The sequence below is a fragment of the Cimex lectularius genome, unplaced genomic scaffold (assembly GCF_000648675.2).
Source record: "Cimex lectularius strain Harlan isolate CLEC.00 unplaced genomic scaffold, Clec_2.1 scaffold167, whole genome shotgun sequence".
NCBI lineage: Eukaryota > Metazoa > Arthropoda > Insecta > Hemiptera > Cimicidae > Cimex > Cimex lectularius.
In genome coordinates this window covers 195,607-214,276 of record NW_019392811.1, presented here as the reverse complement: position 1 = coordinate 214,276, position 18,670 = coordinate 195,607, and the positions used below count along the sequence as shown (strand labels likewise).

Sequence of the window (18,670 nt, the reverse complement as noted above, 5' to 3'; positions counted from 1 at the left end):
ATTAATGAAGAGCTCTAGACATTGATGCACAATAGACCAAAAGGGTGTAAGGCTGTAAAGAGAGACTCCTTTAACCTTTTTGTTTCTGGGTAAATAATATATATTTTTTTATATAATTTAGTTGTAACTCTGATCATTATGGTCTTCAAGTTTTTTCTTACAACCCAAAGCAACAGAGCAGTGTGTATCTTTCACTCAGCTCTAAAGTATCAGAGATTTGGACCGATCACTTCAGTTATTAAGGAAAGACAGATGAAAAGAAGTAAGTTTGTTGTTGAATTTTTTCCGTATTTTATTCATAAATAATTATTGTGTAGCTTGTACCCAAACCTCTAGCAGTCTGTGGCCATTGCTGTATGGCTTAAAATTTGATTTATTCTCATTATTTTATCTGTACATAATTTTAGTAACAATAAACTTTTTTTCTTGTTCTTTCTTCATCTTGGTCATTCTATTCTCAGCGGCTTAATCTGTCAGATGTGTTTTGGCATTTTACAATCTTCAGTGCTTTGTAAATTTAAAAAGAAAAAAGGACAAATGCAATCAAAGAAAAGCCAATTTCAGGATGGTCAGAGTACAAACTACAAGTTGTTTACATTGCAAACCTCAACTAAATAATACTCACAATAATATTTTTTTGTTATAACAGTAAATTTTTATAACAGTTTAACATTTATATAATGTTTTATATTTATTTTAGTATTACTTTTCCAATAATGAGCACGCAGTCCTTTTTATTTAAAATTCTATTTTTTCTCTTTTTTACAGTAGTGTCGACGTTTCGAACCGTTTGCTCATCTTCCCGAACTTTTGTTTTGTGCTATTTTCCTCATAGAATTTTGACGTCCAAGCCAGTGCTTGTATTGATAAAATAAAATTTATATAATGTTTTACTCCAACATTTTCCTTATTAAGATGGCGTGTAATAACAAAAGGCTTTTTTGACTATTCAAATAAAATGCTTTGTTTTAATAATCATGTTTTTGATAAAACCAAAATGAATGGTCTTGTTTTTATCTGTAAACAGGTATTGTTTCACACCCTCCAAACTATTCCTTAACGATGTTTTCTTATATTTCGACCTCTACAGTTAATCTTATGATTTTTCCTTAACAGTTTTATTTTCTACTAACTGTTAGCTTTATTCTATTTTCCCTTGCTGCGTAACTTATACAAAATTGAAAATTACAATGCCTGAACAATGGTTTAATAATTTGGAAACTGTATAAAATGGATGGTCCCTGTCAAAATATGCATAAATAACATTTGTAGGAAGACAGTGCCAAAGAAAATCATAGGATCACTTTTGTTTTTATAATAACAACACTTCTATTGCTCATTTATTTGCATAGCACAAAGTAATTCTTACCAAATAGAAAACTCTAATGTTCAGCTAGTTAGGTTTCGTGGATGAGGGGTCAAACCTATCTACACGAACTGTCTATACTGTTTACATATTATTCTCAAATAAAAAGCTATGGGATTTGCTAATCTGGCAAATACGAGTCAGAATATTTAAATTAATTGGCTATGTGTTCAATAAAAAAAAATGGTGGCTGAACAATGGACAAATCATAGTTTATACTGGGTGTCCCAGTTCCTTCTGACGAAACTCAGGGAATCGATTCTACTTTTCGTTTGGAGCAAAAAATGCCCAGGAGAAAATTTTCGGAAAGTGCTCTATTTTGAAGATATTCGTCAATTTAGGTTTTTTCAACTTTTTACTACCTTACCACATAAATACGCTTACAACTTCCAAAATGGTGAGACTACAACAAATCCAATTACACCATTTGAAAGAACGCTAAATTTGCTGTAAGATACTTCTTTGCAATAATCTGAATGACATAAAATGTTAGCCAATATCAGTTGGAACATGTCAAAATTACAAAACTTAAAATTTTGGTCATGATTGCACGTTCTACTGAGGTTACAACAAAATACCTACAACCTACTACAAAACGTGAGCTAAGGTAAATTTGAAGGGGAGTTAGAAATAAATCAATTATAATGGCTTTGTAAAATAAAAATGACACATCTGTAATCTCATCATATATAATATAGACACACACACACACACTTATTCAACATTAATACAGGGCTCTGACAGGGTGTTGTTCTGTCAACTCTACTGTTCAACCTTAGCTCAGAAAAAGTAATGGGAAATACTGAAATTAACTATAATGGTACAATTTTCAGTCGATCCAGACAATTCATGGTTTATGCCGATGATGTAGTTTCAATGGCAAGGACTGGTAAGTCATTAGAAGGGAGCTTTGAGCAGAAGAAAAAATGGCAAAGGTGTAGTTAGGGTTAAATTATGAGAAAACTAAGTTATACTAGCTTCAAGGTTTGAACAGAATATTTCTGTTGAAAGCTATTGAAAATGGGAAAAAATATTGAAAATGTAACAGATTTTAGTATTTTGGCGTCATATTCACAAAGTAGTGAGAGGTAAAAAATGAAGTAAAAGGAAGATTAGCTTAGCTGCAGGCAGCAGATGTCTCTTTTCATCAAATTGGTTTATGAAGTCCAAGTCCATTTCATAAGAATGTATGGTCCTCCGAATTTATAAAAGAGCTATCTGTTCTATAGTTTTGCACACGTGCGAAACACTGTTACTTAGCCAAAGCATCCCCCCCTTATAATTTGGGAGAGAAAAGTTTTGAAAAGAATATTTGGTTCCAAACTGTAAAATGGGGTCTGGAAAATAAGAGCAAATACTCATCGTGAGATTTAGTGGCAAAAATTAAGGGAAAAAGGCTCAACAAGTTGGTTCATTTGGAAAGAACGGATATGGACAGGAGTGTGAGCAAATTATATAGAAATAGAGTAGAAGGAAGGAAGAAAGTAGGTACCGAAGAGAAGATGGTCAGAGGAGGTGGAGTAAGATTTGAGGAAGGTAGTATAAAAAGTTGGAAAGCAGAGATAAATGGTGGAAAATTAAGTCAACCTTAACCAAGGTTTAAGTTAACCAACGGTCCTTCAAGGTCTATATGGGGAAAACAATAAAGCGTGTGACGTTTTTCACACACAGTGATTATTTTAGAAAAAAAGTTTTCATTCACATTTTTCTAGCTTTGTTTAAAAAGGGTGATGATTTCTAGAACTTCAAGAAATCCACAAAGTTATAACACAATCTCAAGTCAAAATATGGATAAAATTATGCCTATTAACAAAATATATCACAAGAAGTGGTAGTATAATATAAATTTTGTATTAACAAACAAATAGTGACAGTAAAAAAGCATAAAGTTTAATCAAAAATATTCCTATTATACAAACATAGAACCTAGAGGATAATTGTGCAAATCTTTCTTTATACCATGTTATTATTAGGAAATCAGCACAGAGAGGCAATCCAAAATTATCTGTAACGATAAAATTACAGCTTCCTCACCCCACAGACCCCAGAGAAATCTTACATTATTATTAATTAGTAAAAATATTCAACATTTTTCTACTACATAAAATTGACATATTAAATGAAATTTGTCTGGTTTTGGTCAGGACTGATGACAATTTTCAAAATATGTTATTTTTTAACTACTTCACTTGTGAATAAATGAGTTGTCAGTAAAAGATTATTAGTTATGAGTGTCACACTAATCTCTGGCCACTTGTATATATATATATTTGCATGCATAAGCATGTTGGCTGATTATAAACATTTTAGCCATAATGAGGAATGCCTTACTGTTTCTCTTGTTCCATGGTATACTTAACGATTACAGTTTACAAAAATTATACTCTTTTTTATGATTTTTCTATTCCTATTTTTATTATTATGACTGTTTACATTATTTATTTTTAGGTAATTCATGGTTAAACAGTGTTTTTAACAGGACCACCGATTGTATAATACTAAATGAAGATTGCAGAGGTGTCTCCTATTACCTATTCACAAGGTCTATAGCATTTTGTCTCCATTTTTACTGCTGAATTAGTAATTTTTATTTTTTATTTCAGCAATCTACAAAACAATCCGTATAAATTAGACCCAAAAGTTAAAAACTCATTTATAAAAGCTCCTTTGATAAGTAAAAAACCACTTGTAATAATACTCCACGGATATACTGGAAATGTAAATTACTCACCTAACATGGAACTTAGACCATGTAAGTTGTACGATACGCCTATAAAACACAATAAGAATAAAATGGTAATATTAGATAAATTATTTTATCTATCAAAAGAATGATTTTTTCAAACAATATTTTTTTCAGTTTATTTTATTATTTGTGTTGTAAGTAGGTTGTTGAACGAATACTACAGCATGAAATTTTATTTATTAACAGAACTTTTTGACCTCACACATCATTGGGAAGTCCACTGATTTTTTTATAGGATGGACAAATGTAATTAACAATGAAGAGAACTCATGTTATGAGATCGAAAACGTTCTGTTAATAAATAAAATTCCATGTTGCAATAATTTGTTCAACGACGTACAATAAAAATAATAAAAGAATAAAATGTTTATTTTAAACTAGAGTAAAAATTATTTTGATCTTAATTTTTACGAAAAGTTTCTTCATAGCCTATTTCAAAAAGGGGACGTACAATATAATTTCCGTGGACTATTCTGAATTGGTGAAGCAATGGTGTTATCCGAGTAGTGTGTACAATGCAGATTTAATTGGAAAGTGCATTGCCACAACCGTTAAAAATCTCCTTGACGAAAGGAGTGAAGATGTCAGCATTGAAACAACACATGTAGTAGGATTCAGTTTAGGAGCACAGATATCAGGTTCAGTCGGCAAATATTTCAATCAATATGAAAAAAGAAAGCTTCCACGCATAACTGGTAAGAATTTTGTTTCAAAGTTTTACAGATCAATTCAATATGTTCAGATTGATAGGCCTCGACCCTGCCATGCCAATATTCGATCCTTACGTGACTTCTGATTTGTATCGTTTGGACTCTAACGACGCTGAGTTCGTTCAGATAATACACAGCAGATTGATGACGAGAGGAATAATTCTCCCCTCGGGACATCTGGACTTTTACATCAATGGAGGCTTTCAAGCCGGATGCAACAGAAGTCAGTAGCTCTTAGGACAATTCTCTTGAAGAAATAAACATTCCATTACACAATAATAATTATTTTTTTAGATATTAGTTGTGAACATGTAAGAGCAGTCGAAGTGTACGCTGAATCACTGAATAGTAACAAAGGGTTTTGGGGTGTGCCTTGCGAGATAAATTTAATTAAATTGTACTGTGTCATGAGCAAAAAGGACAGCCCTAAAATTTTGTTGGGAGATGATGCAAATACCAAGTAAGTCAGCCTATAACAATGAAACAAGATTTTTTTTGTTGAAATGGTCACATACTGAGCTGCTTTTTTCTTTGTGACCTTGTGGTCATTTAGATCAAATTACATAAAAAATTAAGCAAATTCTATCAGTTGTGAAGAGTCAGAAGCGTGTCAAACGATTCATGCTACATGCTAATGCTTCATTTTGTTTATTTATTTATATTTTTTTAACAACTATCCAGTAATTAAAGCTATGAATTATCAATATCTAGAATAATCTATAGTCATAATTAAACTTTTCATTTTTACAACCAACTTTACGTTTCCAAAAAGCTTTTTAAAAGTTTTTAATGAGCTTTTAAAAATTCAAATGCTTAATAAAACTTATCAGAGCCTAATGCCAATTTGTAATTGAAAATCCAATGTTTTTGGCTATTTTTTAGCGCAAGAGGGATGTACTATGTGAGAACGAGACAAACTATGCCTTATGCACTTTAACATAAATTGATGTTAATAAAGCTGTCCTCATTATTTAAATGCTGATGTCATATTCAGGCACTTAAACACATATTTTAGAATGACAGATCTTATCCTGCAAAGCTTTTTCACTTTTAAAATTAGTTTGTTGTTATTATTATTTTGTCAGTTTTGTTTATTATTATTTTTATTATTATTTACAGTTATATATATTAATATATTACTATATTATGTTAGTTTGGATATTATTAATAATTATCTTTTTTAGTTGTTTTGTTTGTATTCATTAATTATGTTAACTGCATATATTTACAGCTGTTTTATTTAATAATTCATACTCCAATTATTTGTTATTGTATGGTAATTCTAGTTCAGTTGTTCCTTTAACTATTTGTGTTTTATAATGAATCTCTGTATTAGCTCTTCTAAGTTTTGAATTATTGTATATAGTATACTTTTAATAGGTTTTGCCTATAAAACAAATAAATAAAAATAGAGTTGGGCCTGTGAGTTCTTCCAATGTTCCTTTTTTTTAGCAAATATATCTGACCTTTGACCCAATTTGAAGATTCCAGTTTTTCAGGGAATTTAGACAGACTCAGATAATTTTTGAAGTTACATCGGAGGCTTGGAGAGCCTTTCAAGCTGCCTTGTCTAAATGAATTACTGCCGCACCTTTAAGTTGTTTATTATTTATTTTATGTGCATGTATTTCTATGGCTAGCAGTGTACTGAAGATGGTTGTGGTGCTCAAAGTTAGACCCCCATGCCCATACTATTTTCCCATCTTTGAGTCTCATTTTCCTTTATTTTTCCAATCAGCCCCTTTTTTTAAGTAATTGTTTTGAATTGTTTATCAAAGTCTAGTATTTTTTCTGATAGATCAGAGATGGTTTTAGCCATGTCTTTTATTTTAATTTTGACAAAGATTTTGGTATGGCTGGTAACCTGTTAATCCTTTCTTTTTACTGTCTGACAATTTTTTAGTTCCTCTATCGCCGCCATTCTTTTTTGCATATATAGGGTAGGGGTGGCAGCTTGCGGGGTGTTTTAGTGGCACCGATGATGCTAAGGCATACAATTTTTTGATTTTTTTTTAAATATTTCTTCTACCTTCCTTTGTGTTTTATCAATATATAAAATATTTGTAAAATTTTGGCTGCAGATTATCTGGTCAGACAGATTAGAAAAAATCTGATGAGTGTGTTTTCTATGAGTACAAATACTTTGATTAAATTCACTAATTTCGTGGTCTGCCTGACCAATTAATATATTACAATTAATTCAGGTTTTTAGTTGAGATAAAAAATTCAATGGCACGAGCAGGATTCGAACCCACAATCTTTGGCTTGTGGTTCCTCGATCCACTTGGACATCAACTTCCTATCTCAACCCCACCTTTTGAGTTTTCCCTCCTTTTTGCCATTTTCAAATGTCGTGTAATCGGATTGGATTCTCGACGACAAATGAAATGGCCACGGAGAGCTTTAGTGAAGTATACTTAATTTTTTAATTCATTAAATTCACTAATTTCGTAGTCCGCTTGACCAATTAGTATGTTACAATTAATTCAGGTTTTTAGTTGAGATAAAAAAGTCAAGGTCACGATACATCAAGTGGTAGAGCAGCGGCGTATCTAGCCGAAGATCGTGGGTTCAAATCCCGCTCGTGCCATTGACTTATCTCAACTAAAAACCTGTATTAATTGTAACTTTGATTAAACCTAAAAGTTCTATATTGTGCACATCATTGTATATATTCATATTATTATCTTATATGTATTTGTATAATTTAAACAATGTTTATAAATCCTAAGACCTGAAGATGATCTCAATAAAGATCGAAACCTTGGCCCCATTAAGAAAATATTTTTCTAACCTACATCACACCAGACCACAACTCATGATCTTCAATAATCAATATAGCAAATATTCAACATTAATTTGTACCTCAAAAAAGATTTTTTAATGACAATAGAAGTGATGGGAGTTACTTGAAGGAACTTAAAAAACTAAATTGTCAATTCCTTATAAAACAACTTTATTGTTTCCATTTTGGATAATTAGTTTCCTAATTCAGTCAATCTAGTGTTTTCGTCAATTGTATTTTTTCCTTAATTTCTCTTGTAATATAATTCCTGCATCATCAGGATTTTACTACCTAATTGTTGTTGCATTGAAAGGAAAAATCCAACCTGCTATTTTAGAAGTGAAGTTCCTACTTTAAGCTTTTTTTAGTGTTGAACTGTGTTGAAAATATGAAAGAGGACTGAGATGACTATGGTCTTTCAAATGTCACCCTTTTCCATATTTTTATTCATTTAAAAAGTAATCTTTCAGGAAAGGCAATACTGCACCTAGAAGTTTTGGAATAGGGGCTTCAAAAAAGATGTTGATTTTTTCAAAAGAATTCTATTGTTTATGTCATTGTTCCTAACAAGCTGAAATCCAAATTAATTTTAGGCTCTCGATTTTTGCCTCGTTCTTAGTTGCTTAATTCATTTTTTAAAAATAAATGTGCGATACCCTTCAAATATACAAATTTATAAAATATTCTTCAAATATGCAGAATAAAATTTGAATAATTGTACCATAGAGGTAAGATTCAGATATCGGATCACCATGGTCGAGTTGACAAAACAAAATTGCATACAAATCCAGTCTCAATCATGAGTTTACTGTTTCTGGTACCTCTGTAGTTGGTCCACTACTTTTGTGGACCTAACATGAGGAAGTATAAACTGATATGATCTATGAACAAATCAACCAAAATCATTGACAAAAAATTATTAAACCATGTAAATAAACTTATAAAACAGTAAGAACAGGTAGACCAAGCACTAGCGACATACAATTAGATAATGCAATTGGTAAAATTACATGGAACTATTTTATTTTCATTTGAAAAAATGTAATTTAAAAAATTTATTTATTTATATGTATTAACTTTTTTAATGTTAGTTAAACCTCAAAAGCGTTCAAGGGACCTATGATCAGAATCAAGCTTGATCAACAATTCATATTGAATTAACATTACATATCGTTATCAATGAGTTTTGCAATACATTATTTAAAAATTGATACGCCAAAATTGTATGCCACGCTTGCAGCATACTTTTCTTACTATATTCTTTTCATTTTTACAGTTATACAGATGTTCTGCTCGAATTGTACCTCTACCAATTTACCCACATATTTATACTTGTGAAAAAGATAATAGCACTAGAGTAATAAATACTAAGAGAAATAAGTACTGTTTTACTGATTTTTGTACACTAAAAATCAAATTTCAAAAAAGTCAGTTCTTTTCAATGTCCTTTTATATAATTTTGTAAATATGTTCAGGCTATTTTTTAATTGTATGTTCAAATTAACATATTTTATTGTCAATGTTGATATAAGAATCAAATTTATTAAGTTAAGTCGTTTTCCCAACATATACAACACTTCAAATACCAACAATCAAATAATATTCGCATTAATGTTTGTTAGCGAAAATGTTAGGATGAATTGACAGGAAATAAATGAAAACAAAATTGTGTAATAATGTATATGTACAAACAAATCAATATACCACTAGAACAATGACCATTACAGCATTATATATTATTGTATAACTCAATTTGGACAGCATTATATTTCAAAAATGGAATTTCTAGCTTTTACGATAGGTGGTCTATTGCATATTGTTATTACAGAGCATTATTCCAACACATAAAAATCCATAAATTCATTTTTCATGTGCTCAACAGATCTAAATACCTTGTTTCAACTGTTTACCTTTAAAATCATTAATCATTTTCCTAAAATGAGAACATTGAAAAAAAAAAGATGAAAGCATTTTCTTTAGAGGATTGTATCAAATAAATCTATTTACTAAATATTGTGAAAATATATGATAAAAATCTGTTTCTTTACTAGAGTTTCAGTTGAAAACAATATACCGACTTATACAATAGGGAGAATAATTTATTTGTCTCTAAATTTGTTTAAATATTTAATATTATCCATTCTCTTTTTATTTAAATAACAAGAACAGGAAAAAACAACACTAAAACACGTTTACTTGTTCTTTGTAAACAAAAAACAATACACCTCATGCCACCAGCTAGGCCCTTTAGCTGTGTCTTTATTACAGAGGGAAAATTATAAGAAAAAAAAAAGGAAATATACATAAAAGAAATTTGTACTGGGAGCAAATTTCACATTGTTACATATGTATGAAATGAATAGTTAAATAGTTATATATAATTTATGATATATAATTGTAAGGTGGTGAATAATTCCTGGAATATTGTGGCTAGTGGCACAAAACGTCCTTCCTCTTTTTCTTCACTTATCTCACAATTAAACAACAGTGTCACACACGGTGGAATGTTAACTTTGAGGTGTCAGTTGACCACTTCCCAGTAGCCTTTCGACCGCCGCATTCACGTCACCGAATGTAGCGATAAGTGCTGCAAAAACAAAAATTGATAATTATATTTTGCTTTTTCATTTTATGCATAAGATAAGATTGACAAATATAAATAAATCACCTTGTATGTTTGCTTCATGGTTGACAAATCCCATTGCTGTTAATTGTTCCAATTGTGATCTATACCTTTCTTCAGGAGGCTGGTTGCTGTTTTGGGCAGTCACTCTTGAAATCTAGAAAAAAACCAAATTGTTTTTGAAAAATTTCCAGTTTTCTATGAGTTTATGCGTACTTACAGAACTAGCAAGTTGGTTTAAATAAAACTGCTGTTGTTGTTGCTGAGTTTGGTTATTGGTCTCGTTTGTTCCAGCGGGTGGTGGAGTTGCTCCGATACCACCACTTAACCCCATTCTTTAAGATAATATAAAATTAAACTAAAAAATCCGCTTTAAATAATTATTTTACATTAATTGTCATACGAGTTTGCAAACTGTGGTGCAGCTGCTTGTAATTGTTCCATCCCTTGCTGAATTTGTTGTATAGCGCGAAGAGCTTGTGGATTTGAAAATAGATTCTGCACTTCAGGATTTTGCAGTTGATTCATAAGATGTGGCATCATATCCCTCATCCTCGCCTGAACAAAATAAACTCAAACTTAGCCATATTTAAATTTTGATTATTACTAAAAGTTAATTTAAAAAAAAGTTGCTAATATATAAAATAAATCTGGTATATCACCCCAATGACAACATGGGGAAATCCATAAATAAAATAAATCAGATAACTTTTGGGCTTGAATTTACCATTAACAATTAAACCAAAAAATCTACTTAATAAAGGGGCTTAATAAAGCAACAAATTTATGCTATTCTTGTTTTTCAGCAATTTATTTGTCACATCATGGTGAAATTATACAATATGATGCCATCAAAAAGCTGTATTGTTTGATTATCTATGATCATCCTTTGACAGCTTAGAGTGCCATAACAAAATGGCATCACCTTGTTGTTATTTGGCAAAGCTGTGACCAGCATATTTGTATTCTTCCTGCTTCCAAGTTCAATTCTGGAGTTCTCATTGCCGTTGGAACTGTAGCAATGGTGTATAAAATTGATGTTGAATTATTTATGCAATATATAAAAAATACCCCTAAAGTGTGGAACATTAAAAATTAAATTTTTAGATTTAAATATTTTTGATTGTATTTTTTTGTAAATATACTCTTTGCACATAAGGTGAGCAAAAATTCTATGTTTTCTATCGTAAGCATCCATTCCGTTTGGCGATCGTATGCATACTAGTGGTATTTTTGAAGTGTTTCAGGTGCTGCAGCCCAGAACGGAACTGCACGAAGGCGTGCATTGAACAGTTGTGGTACTGCAAGGAACCAGACAGCAAAAAACCATGTTTGTGCAATTCTGACTTTGACAGCCAGGCAAGTTTCAGCATTTTGTTTGTTACGATCTGCATAATACAGAAAATCACAGACTGGCAGATCAAAGACAATGCCCCTTGACATTTCAAATAATAAAGGAAACAAATGACAAAATAACACATGGATCAACATTTGCTAAGCTAGGGTGAATAAGCAAGCGATCGATTAAAAAAAATAAATAAATAAATAAACTTACTTGCAATTGAGGATTATTTGCAAACAGAGGATTTTGAGAGAATATATTTTGTGCTCTTGTTGGATCAGCCACCATAGACTGAATTATAGTCTGGATGTACGGGGATGACATTAGATCTTGCATTAGCTGGGGGTTATCCATCATTTGCTGCATAAGGGACTGCATCCCTGTAGATGTAAACAACCCAGCACCAGGAGGGTTGGCCCCTGACCCTGGTGTTGTGGTGCCTGTGCCGCCTGTCCCTGTAGTCCCAGAAGTATTTGTATTTGTGGTCCCTCCTCCTGAGTTCCTTGAATTTGTTGACCACGGATTTGGCAAAGGTTCCACATTCTCTTGTCCTTGTTGAGGATTATTGGCTGCATCTATGACATATAGTTTATTAATTTATTTACTCAATAATTTATTACTCAAAATTTACAAAAATATCATGGCTCTGGAGTTTTGTATTTTAATACAAAAAGATCACAGTTTAATATCAATTTCAAAACGAACCTGAGCTATTTCCTGTAACTAGACTCGCAAATGGGTTCGCCCCAAACTGTTCAGTTGCTGCATTAAGCATTGGTTCTTGAATATCTCTATACATCCTTTGCAATGCGTTGTAACCCCCTATTATTTTAAAAGTTAAAAATTTAAAACAATTGCCAAAAGGATTATAGCTTGTAAATTAATTACCTGGTATAGATTCCAAATTTGACATGGCCCGATCTTGAGTCCTCATCAGTTCTTGAAGCATTGAAGGGTTTCTAGCGAGCTCCATAGTTTGCCTCAACAATTCAGGGTTATTCAACATATGATTGACCTCAGGGTTTCTCTAAATAACACAATGTAATTAAATTTTAATTCAATTGGTTAACTTCTAACTTCACTTACCTCGATCAATTCCTGCATTTGTGGATTTGCCATAATAAGCTGTCGCATGTTGTTAGGATCACTCATAAGCTGTTGCACAAGTGGGTTGTTCATTATTTGCCTAAAGGTTTCTGGATTTGAATTGAATTCCCTCTGCATCCTTTGCTGCATTTCAAATAGACTCCCTGAATTTAAACCCATTCCAAACCCAGGGAGTCCTGCGAGCCCAGCCAAAAACGGGTTGTTTGCACTTTGATTTTCACTTTCTGCAGTAGGAAAACAAAATGTATATTTAAAATAGCCTTGAATGGAGAGAAATGTATATATTTCGTAATGATACCTGCAGGCCTGTTGGGTGTTGGTGAACTAGTTGGATTACTTTGTGACTGACTGGAAGTTCTTATGACTAAATGGACAACAACACCATCTTTTATATTATGAGTGGCTAATGTTTCATGATCTTTCATAATTTTCCCAGCGAATATCAGGCAAACTTGCTCTACTTGGGCTTTAAACACTTTGGATACAATTTCTTTAAACTGAAAATCAAATTGGTATAGATTAAGATATCAATAAATAAAAAGGTATTTCAATAAAAATTAATTATTACATAATAATTACTGTTATGATATATTAAGGTAATCAGAGGAAGCCGCTTATCACCATGATTTGCTTTAAAATCTTAGATTATAAAATAAAATTAATGGATTTATGGCAATTTGAGAATATAATATACACATTATTATTTTATTAATCACTAAGTAAGATTGGAATATTTGTATATTGTATTCCCTTGTGTATGTTGTATTCCCTTCAATAAATTATATTGATGTTCCCCACTGCACAATCATATCCGAAAGCAAACACAGACAATAAATATTTGGCGATAGCCTGATCGTCCCGTCGCACTGGCCAGAATGAATCAACCTCTGACAATAGTGAAATGCTAAGAGGTTTTTAACAAACAAAAATAGCGAGACTATCAAACCAGGATAACTGGTCACGACCGATCTTACTAGTCGTACACCAGATCCAATTTCACATACCAATAAGAATAAATGCATAATTTGATGTCTGATAAAACAACAAATAACAGAAATAATTTGAAAATCTAGATCTTGAATCTAAAATTCCTATCATTGTATAAATACATTTTTTCACATCTTGCATTTATTTGTATAATTTAAACAATGTTTATAAATCCCAGCCCTGAAGACATCATTTCAAAAAAGATCAAAATATTGGCACAGTAAAGAAAATGTTTTTCTAAATCTACATCACACCAGACCACATCTCACAATTACTAAATAATAATTAATTAATGGTCACAAATACTGCACAAAATAAATATAGCATCACACTGAATGGGTTTGGTTTTAAGAATTGATTACAGGCCTTACATGACCACACAACTTAAAATGAAAATAATTTAATGTCTTTTAATATCTGTTATACCTAACCATACCTAAAAATTTAACTACACTTAAAAGCATGGCCACACAAGCCGGCGTGACACATTTTTATCTTCATGACGTATACCCCCAAAAACCATTGTTGGGGGTATATTCGTCCTGTGTGATTCTTTCGTTTTCAAAAACAGGATTCTTCAATTTCAATGTTTTGTTAGATCCTCCAATTTTTCTGAAATTTTGAAGAAGACAATATGCACATAATTCTCGTCAGAAATTTTTCCAGTCTGTACTAGATCATCTACACATGTTAAGTTCATCGGTGGAATAATTTGTATTTGTGCATTATTTTGTCCACAAATACGAAGAAAAAAAAAAAAAAAACAGTATCAAACGGTAATATGCTTCCTTCTAACCATGTACTTTTCCTTATTCCTACAGCTACTCAACCTATTTTTCTATTGCATCTTTACCTGTTGTGTAATTTCACTTACACTTAACAGTCATTTCTGTCCATTAACAAAATAAAGTGAAATATGCAGAATACCTTTGTCACAATCCAGGGTAGCAGGGTAGACCGAGAAACAAGGAGGAATTCAAAAACCTTCCAACCCAATTGCCCAGGAAGGAGTAAGCGGGGGAGGAAGGGGACAGGTGTGCTCAAGCCATGAAACCGTTCATACATGATACTGTCCATTGAGTTAACGAGATTTGTGGAAAAAGTTTAACGACAAAAGAAATCATTTTTATTTAACTAATATTGTTTGTTTAATTGGTGAAAGGATTATTTATCTTTTGTTTGTTTTGTTTTCTGAGGGTATTTCAACCACGTCATCATATGAACCCTTAAGGTGCCAGGGTTTTTGGGAAAAAATATTTTTAAGTATGTGTAGAGATTAGTGACCGTTAATCGATAGTTATTCAGATATTGTGAGCTGCGGTCGGGTGTGATGTAGGTTTCAGAAAAACATTTTCTTTATCGTGGCACGATAAAGAAAATGTTTTTCTGAAACCTACATCACACCCGACCGCATCTCACGATATCTGAATAACTATTTCTAAGTATGTCGGGTTCGTATGCAGGGCTGCTGGATTCGAACCCGAGACCTTTACCTTACAGTGATGAGTGCAAACCAAACCAAACTATTGCAGTCACTGATGCCCCTGGGTTATTAATATTTAAATTTCAATTATAATATATTTTTAACTGAGGATTAGTCTTTTTTGCCCTTATTCATTATCTGGCATGCTCTACTGTACCTCCACCCTCCGCATCAGCGGTGAAAGGGTGACATCTTTATGACGCAAGAAATCAACAGCCTTTTAATTAAAGGAACTGTAAGTCAAACTCAGCTCAAGCTTGGCAACAACGACCTCATGGCTAAAGTTCAACTTCTAGTGCCAAAGTCCAGGTATGTCAAATATTATTACACACCTTATTACACAACATAAACCAAAAATGGTATTAAAAATAGGTTTAATAGTTTTAGTTGTGCAGTCATAGAACAGGAAAGTCACCTGATTGCGTTGGGGCCTGAAATGACCTAGCTGTTGATAGCCCCTGCAGCCCAACCTTGGCAGCTGGACGGATAAGACCGGGATCTGACCCCGGACTGCCAACACCAAAGCTGGGGGATTTTCAAGAACTGTGAGAAAGATAGTCTCATCTCTACACACATGTGTATAACAAGCATATGCATACTTGAGCTTATATAAGTCTGTAGTTAGTAAAGATGGCCACAGAAGCCAAACTGCGTCTGAGAATAAAATAATCAGAACGCTCATCTCTCCATTATTATTTAATAAATATACTAAAATATTGAGGTAAGGAGAGAGGAAAAATCATGTCTAATGAAGAAGTGGGAAGTCATGCAAGAAAGTCATACAATGAAGAATTTCTTATCAATCTGCGATATTATTTTCCCGCATAACTTTCTTTTTGTATTTTTAAGTTGACATATGTTGTAACTGGTAAGGTTTTGGAATGCACTTTAGTAAGAGGTAGTGGTTTCAAAGAGAGTGGAAAGATTCCAAAAGTTGAATACCAAAAAGCTGAGTCAGGGCTAAGAAAGTATTGAATTTGCTTTCACAATATTACTTCATTTCCATTGTTTAAATGGGAGAATGATAAATTCGTACTGGCGTTCTCTCGGAAAAGGGATTTAAAAAAACTGTTGATTATAGATTATGAAACAACCCCTTCGTCTGATTGACAGGGAAAACAGTTATATAAAAATGGAGTTTTCGTTATTTTAATATGCAGTAGACGGTGTCAGGACCAATAAACGTTGTCAAAATTAAAACAATAACAAGAAAACAATGATGAGAAAGTGCAACAAATTCTTGCACACCGACGTCAGAAAAAAGCACGTAAGTGTCTTTCGGGCTGATAATAAAAGTGGGATAAGTGGAAATGAAAATGAACCGTGGATAAAGGGACTAGAGGCGAGGAGTAATGTGAATTTAACCTCGGCGAGTAGAACGCGAAAAGGATTTTATCAATTAATTGACGAAACAGGGGAAGCGATTATCGGCATACGCCTATTTGTGAACGTGCCACTCGGGGTTAACTCGGAAGGTGAAAATATTATTTAAAAAAAAAAAAGAGGGTCCGACTCACGTCCATTATCGTAGCGTCCTCTTCAACCTCGAGAGCTTGTTTTTCCTTCGTGGTTTTGACTGTGATGTTAATTTTCTTTTTCTCGTTTTCCCGACCTTCTGCCATTTTGGCTGCGACTGGTTAGCCGTCGGTGCGAATGTGAATGACTCGACCGACTCGTTTGCCGTGGAGAGTGAAGTGAAACCAGGTTTGCCCGGCCCCGGCCCCGGCTCGCCTCCCAAAAAAGAAACGGGGAAGAAAATATGCTCGAGACGAATTATCCTGCGGAAACTAATTGAAATGACGGAACCAGAGTGGTTTTTATTTGAATGTTTTCTACTAACAAACTTTAATGGAAAAAACTCATCTGTCTTTATAATATAGAAGAAAATTCTGTCGAAAATATAAACGTATTTCACTTTCAAAAGAATTATATGTCCGTCTTTTTCTACAGCTCGACAACTACCAATCGAACAGCGCAAACTTTGTTTATATTGGTGAACAGAAGGAAATATTTATAATCTTGTAAAAAAAAATTGGTGGCCCTTCCGAAAATTACATATGAAAAAGTAAGCTAACTAGCCATCCAAGTTAAAAGTCTGTGTATTATAAAATCCCTCACATAATACTCACAATATTATATATAAATAAATAATTTTATGACAAAATCAAATACGACAACTGCAAACATATATATACTAAACATATATACTAAAACAGTAAGGATAACCAGACCAAAATTATCAGGAACTACTAAACTTCTGATTAGTTTGGGTGAATATAACTAGCTATCTAAATAAGTTTTTCCCCATTTTTGTAACACAAACTTTATACACCCATAAAACGGTAAAACATAATTTGACTAGTACTATTTGTTTGTGAGTCCTTCTGACACCAATACTATAGAATATGCTGAATAATAATAGTACATTACAAATCAATATAATGTACATTTGTTTGGTAGGAAAACGTTATCAAGAGAAATAAATTGAAGGTGGAGTAGGAAGTCAATGATTTTTTTTAATTTTTTTATTTTTATTAGATATATCACAAAGATAAACAAGAATAAAAAATAATTGTTTAATTAGATACCATCTTTTAAATGGATTAAATTAAATTTGCAGATAATATTGAACATACAAAAAAACATTTTCAAAAATTGTAATAAACTTATCCTATATATTACACTGGTTGTCCCTGAGTCTCTAGTACAATAGTAAAATTTGAGCCTTGTATTTTTTTTCGTTTTTTTTTTAAATTTTAGATTACAGTTAACTTTAGTTCAGACAGTTTTTATTTTTTTTTTTTTTTTTTCAATTTCTGATGTAACATTTACAAAATGCTTCTGTACATAACATTTGTTATGAAATACAAATAAAAAATATTTTTAAAAAATTCTTACATATCATACTTTATCTGTATTTTTAAAATTTGAAACGTTTGACAGGAGGAATATATTTTACAGATAATATTGTCTATATTTAAACTGTTTAAATTTATAATTTAATTTTATCTTATCATTCCTAACATCCAATAAATTTCTTATAAAAATGTAAGAACATTTATTCTCAAAATTTCTGAAATTAGAAATGATTGAACATTGATTTGTATGTATTTACTGATTTTTTTTCTACCTTGATACTGATTAAGAATTTTAAACATAATTTAAACATAAGAATAAAAGATTTTATTTTCGTTGTAATGTATACAAATGTTTGGATGTTTTGGGTTCTGTTACCCATCTTCAGTAATTCCAGCAAGATGTCCTTTTTCAGCATGAGTGGTTGTGTTTCTTTCCTGGGTAGAAAGTTTTTCCAGGTATATCCTTTTTTGGGGGGAATTTTTTCTTATAAAGGTGTTTTTCAGAACAGACATTTTTGAAACTAATTTATTTTTAAAAATTTTTGGTTCTTGTCAAAAAAAATTCCATGTGGTTAAAAAAAAAATTAAATTTTTTACGTTTTAAACATTTATTTTGTCATTTCGCATTTATTGCTCATCATCAGTAATTTTACCAAGATGTCT

General features: G+C 31.9%; 2 protein-coding genes across 4 annotated transcripts; one reads left to right on the top strand and one right to left on the bottom strand.

Moving 5' to 3' along the window:
* Positions 1-1,546: 1,546 nt before the first annotated feature.
* LOC106672463 (lipase member I-like) lies at positions 1,547-11,777 on the top strand. Of its 3 annotated transcripts, none has more exons than XM_014403922.2 (7): positions 1,547-1,707; positions 3,815-3,908; positions 3,970-4,118; positions 4,541-4,807; positions 4,863-5,045; positions 5,117-5,282; positions 11,470-11,777. In XM_014403922.2, the coding sequence occupies exons 3-7, from the start codon at positions 4,103-4,105 to the stop codon at positions 11,624-11,626; spliced, it is 789 nt and encodes a 262-aa protein (XP_014259408.1). In that variant the 5' UTR covers positions 1,547-1,707; positions 3,815-3,908; positions 3,970-4,102; the 3' UTR covers positions 11,627-11,777. The 3 variants fall into 3 exon arrangements, with proteins under 3 accessions (XP_014259408.1, XP_014259405.1, XP_014259407.1); XM_014403919.2 differs by lacking the exon at positions 1,547-1,707 and adding an exon at positions 3,590-3,715; XM_014403921.2 differs by lacking the exons at positions 1,547-1,707; positions 11,470-11,777 and adding exons at positions 3,599-3,715; positions 5,705-5,935.
* LOC106672462 (ubiquilin-1) lies at positions 9,323-17,150 on the bottom strand. Its single transcript, XM_014403918.2, has 10 exons — positions 16,667-17,150; positions 12,978-13,176; positions 12,659-12,903; positions 12,461-12,599; positions 12,278-12,394; positions 11,786-12,147; positions 10,634-10,788; positions 10,451-10,565; positions 10,276-10,387; positions 9,323-10,194 (listed from the first exon to the last, which is right to left on the bottom strand). The coding sequence occupies exons 1-10, from the start codon at positions 16,769-16,771 to the stop codon at positions 10,115-10,117; spliced, it is 1,629 nt and encodes a 542-aa protein (XP_014259404.1). The 5' UTR covers positions 16,772-17,150; the 3' UTR covers positions 9,323-10,114.
* Between the last annotated feature and the right edge of the window lie 1,520 nt (positions 17,151-18,670).

Excerpts from the sequence above, each read along its gene's own strand:
- LOC106672463 (XM_014403919.2), top strand. The coding sequence starts at position 3,682 with ATGAGGAATGCCTTACTGTTTCTCTTGTTCCATG. Across the intron at positions 5,046-5,116 it reads TCAAGCCGGATGCAACAGAA|ATATTAGTTGTGAACATGTA; the intron begins GTCAGTAGCTCT and ends TTATTTTTTTAG. Across the intron at positions 5,283-11,469 it reads GGAGATGATGCAAATACCAA|TGTTTCAGGTGCTGCAGCCC; the intron begins GTAAGTCAGCCT and ends GTATTTTTGAAG.
- LOC106672462 (XM_014403918.2), bottom strand. The coding sequence starts at position 16,771 with ATGGCAGAAGGTCGGGAAAACGAGAAAAAGAAAATTAACATCACAGTC. Across the intron at positions 10,789-11,785 it reads CAAATAATCCTCAATTGCAA|GCGAGGATGAGGGATATGAT; the intron begins GTAAGTTTATTT and ends TATTTTGTTCAG. Across the intron at positions 10,566-10,633 it reads GCACCACAGTTTGCAAACTC|AATGGGGTTAAGTGGTGGTA; the intron begins GTATGACAATTA and ends ATTATCTTAAAG.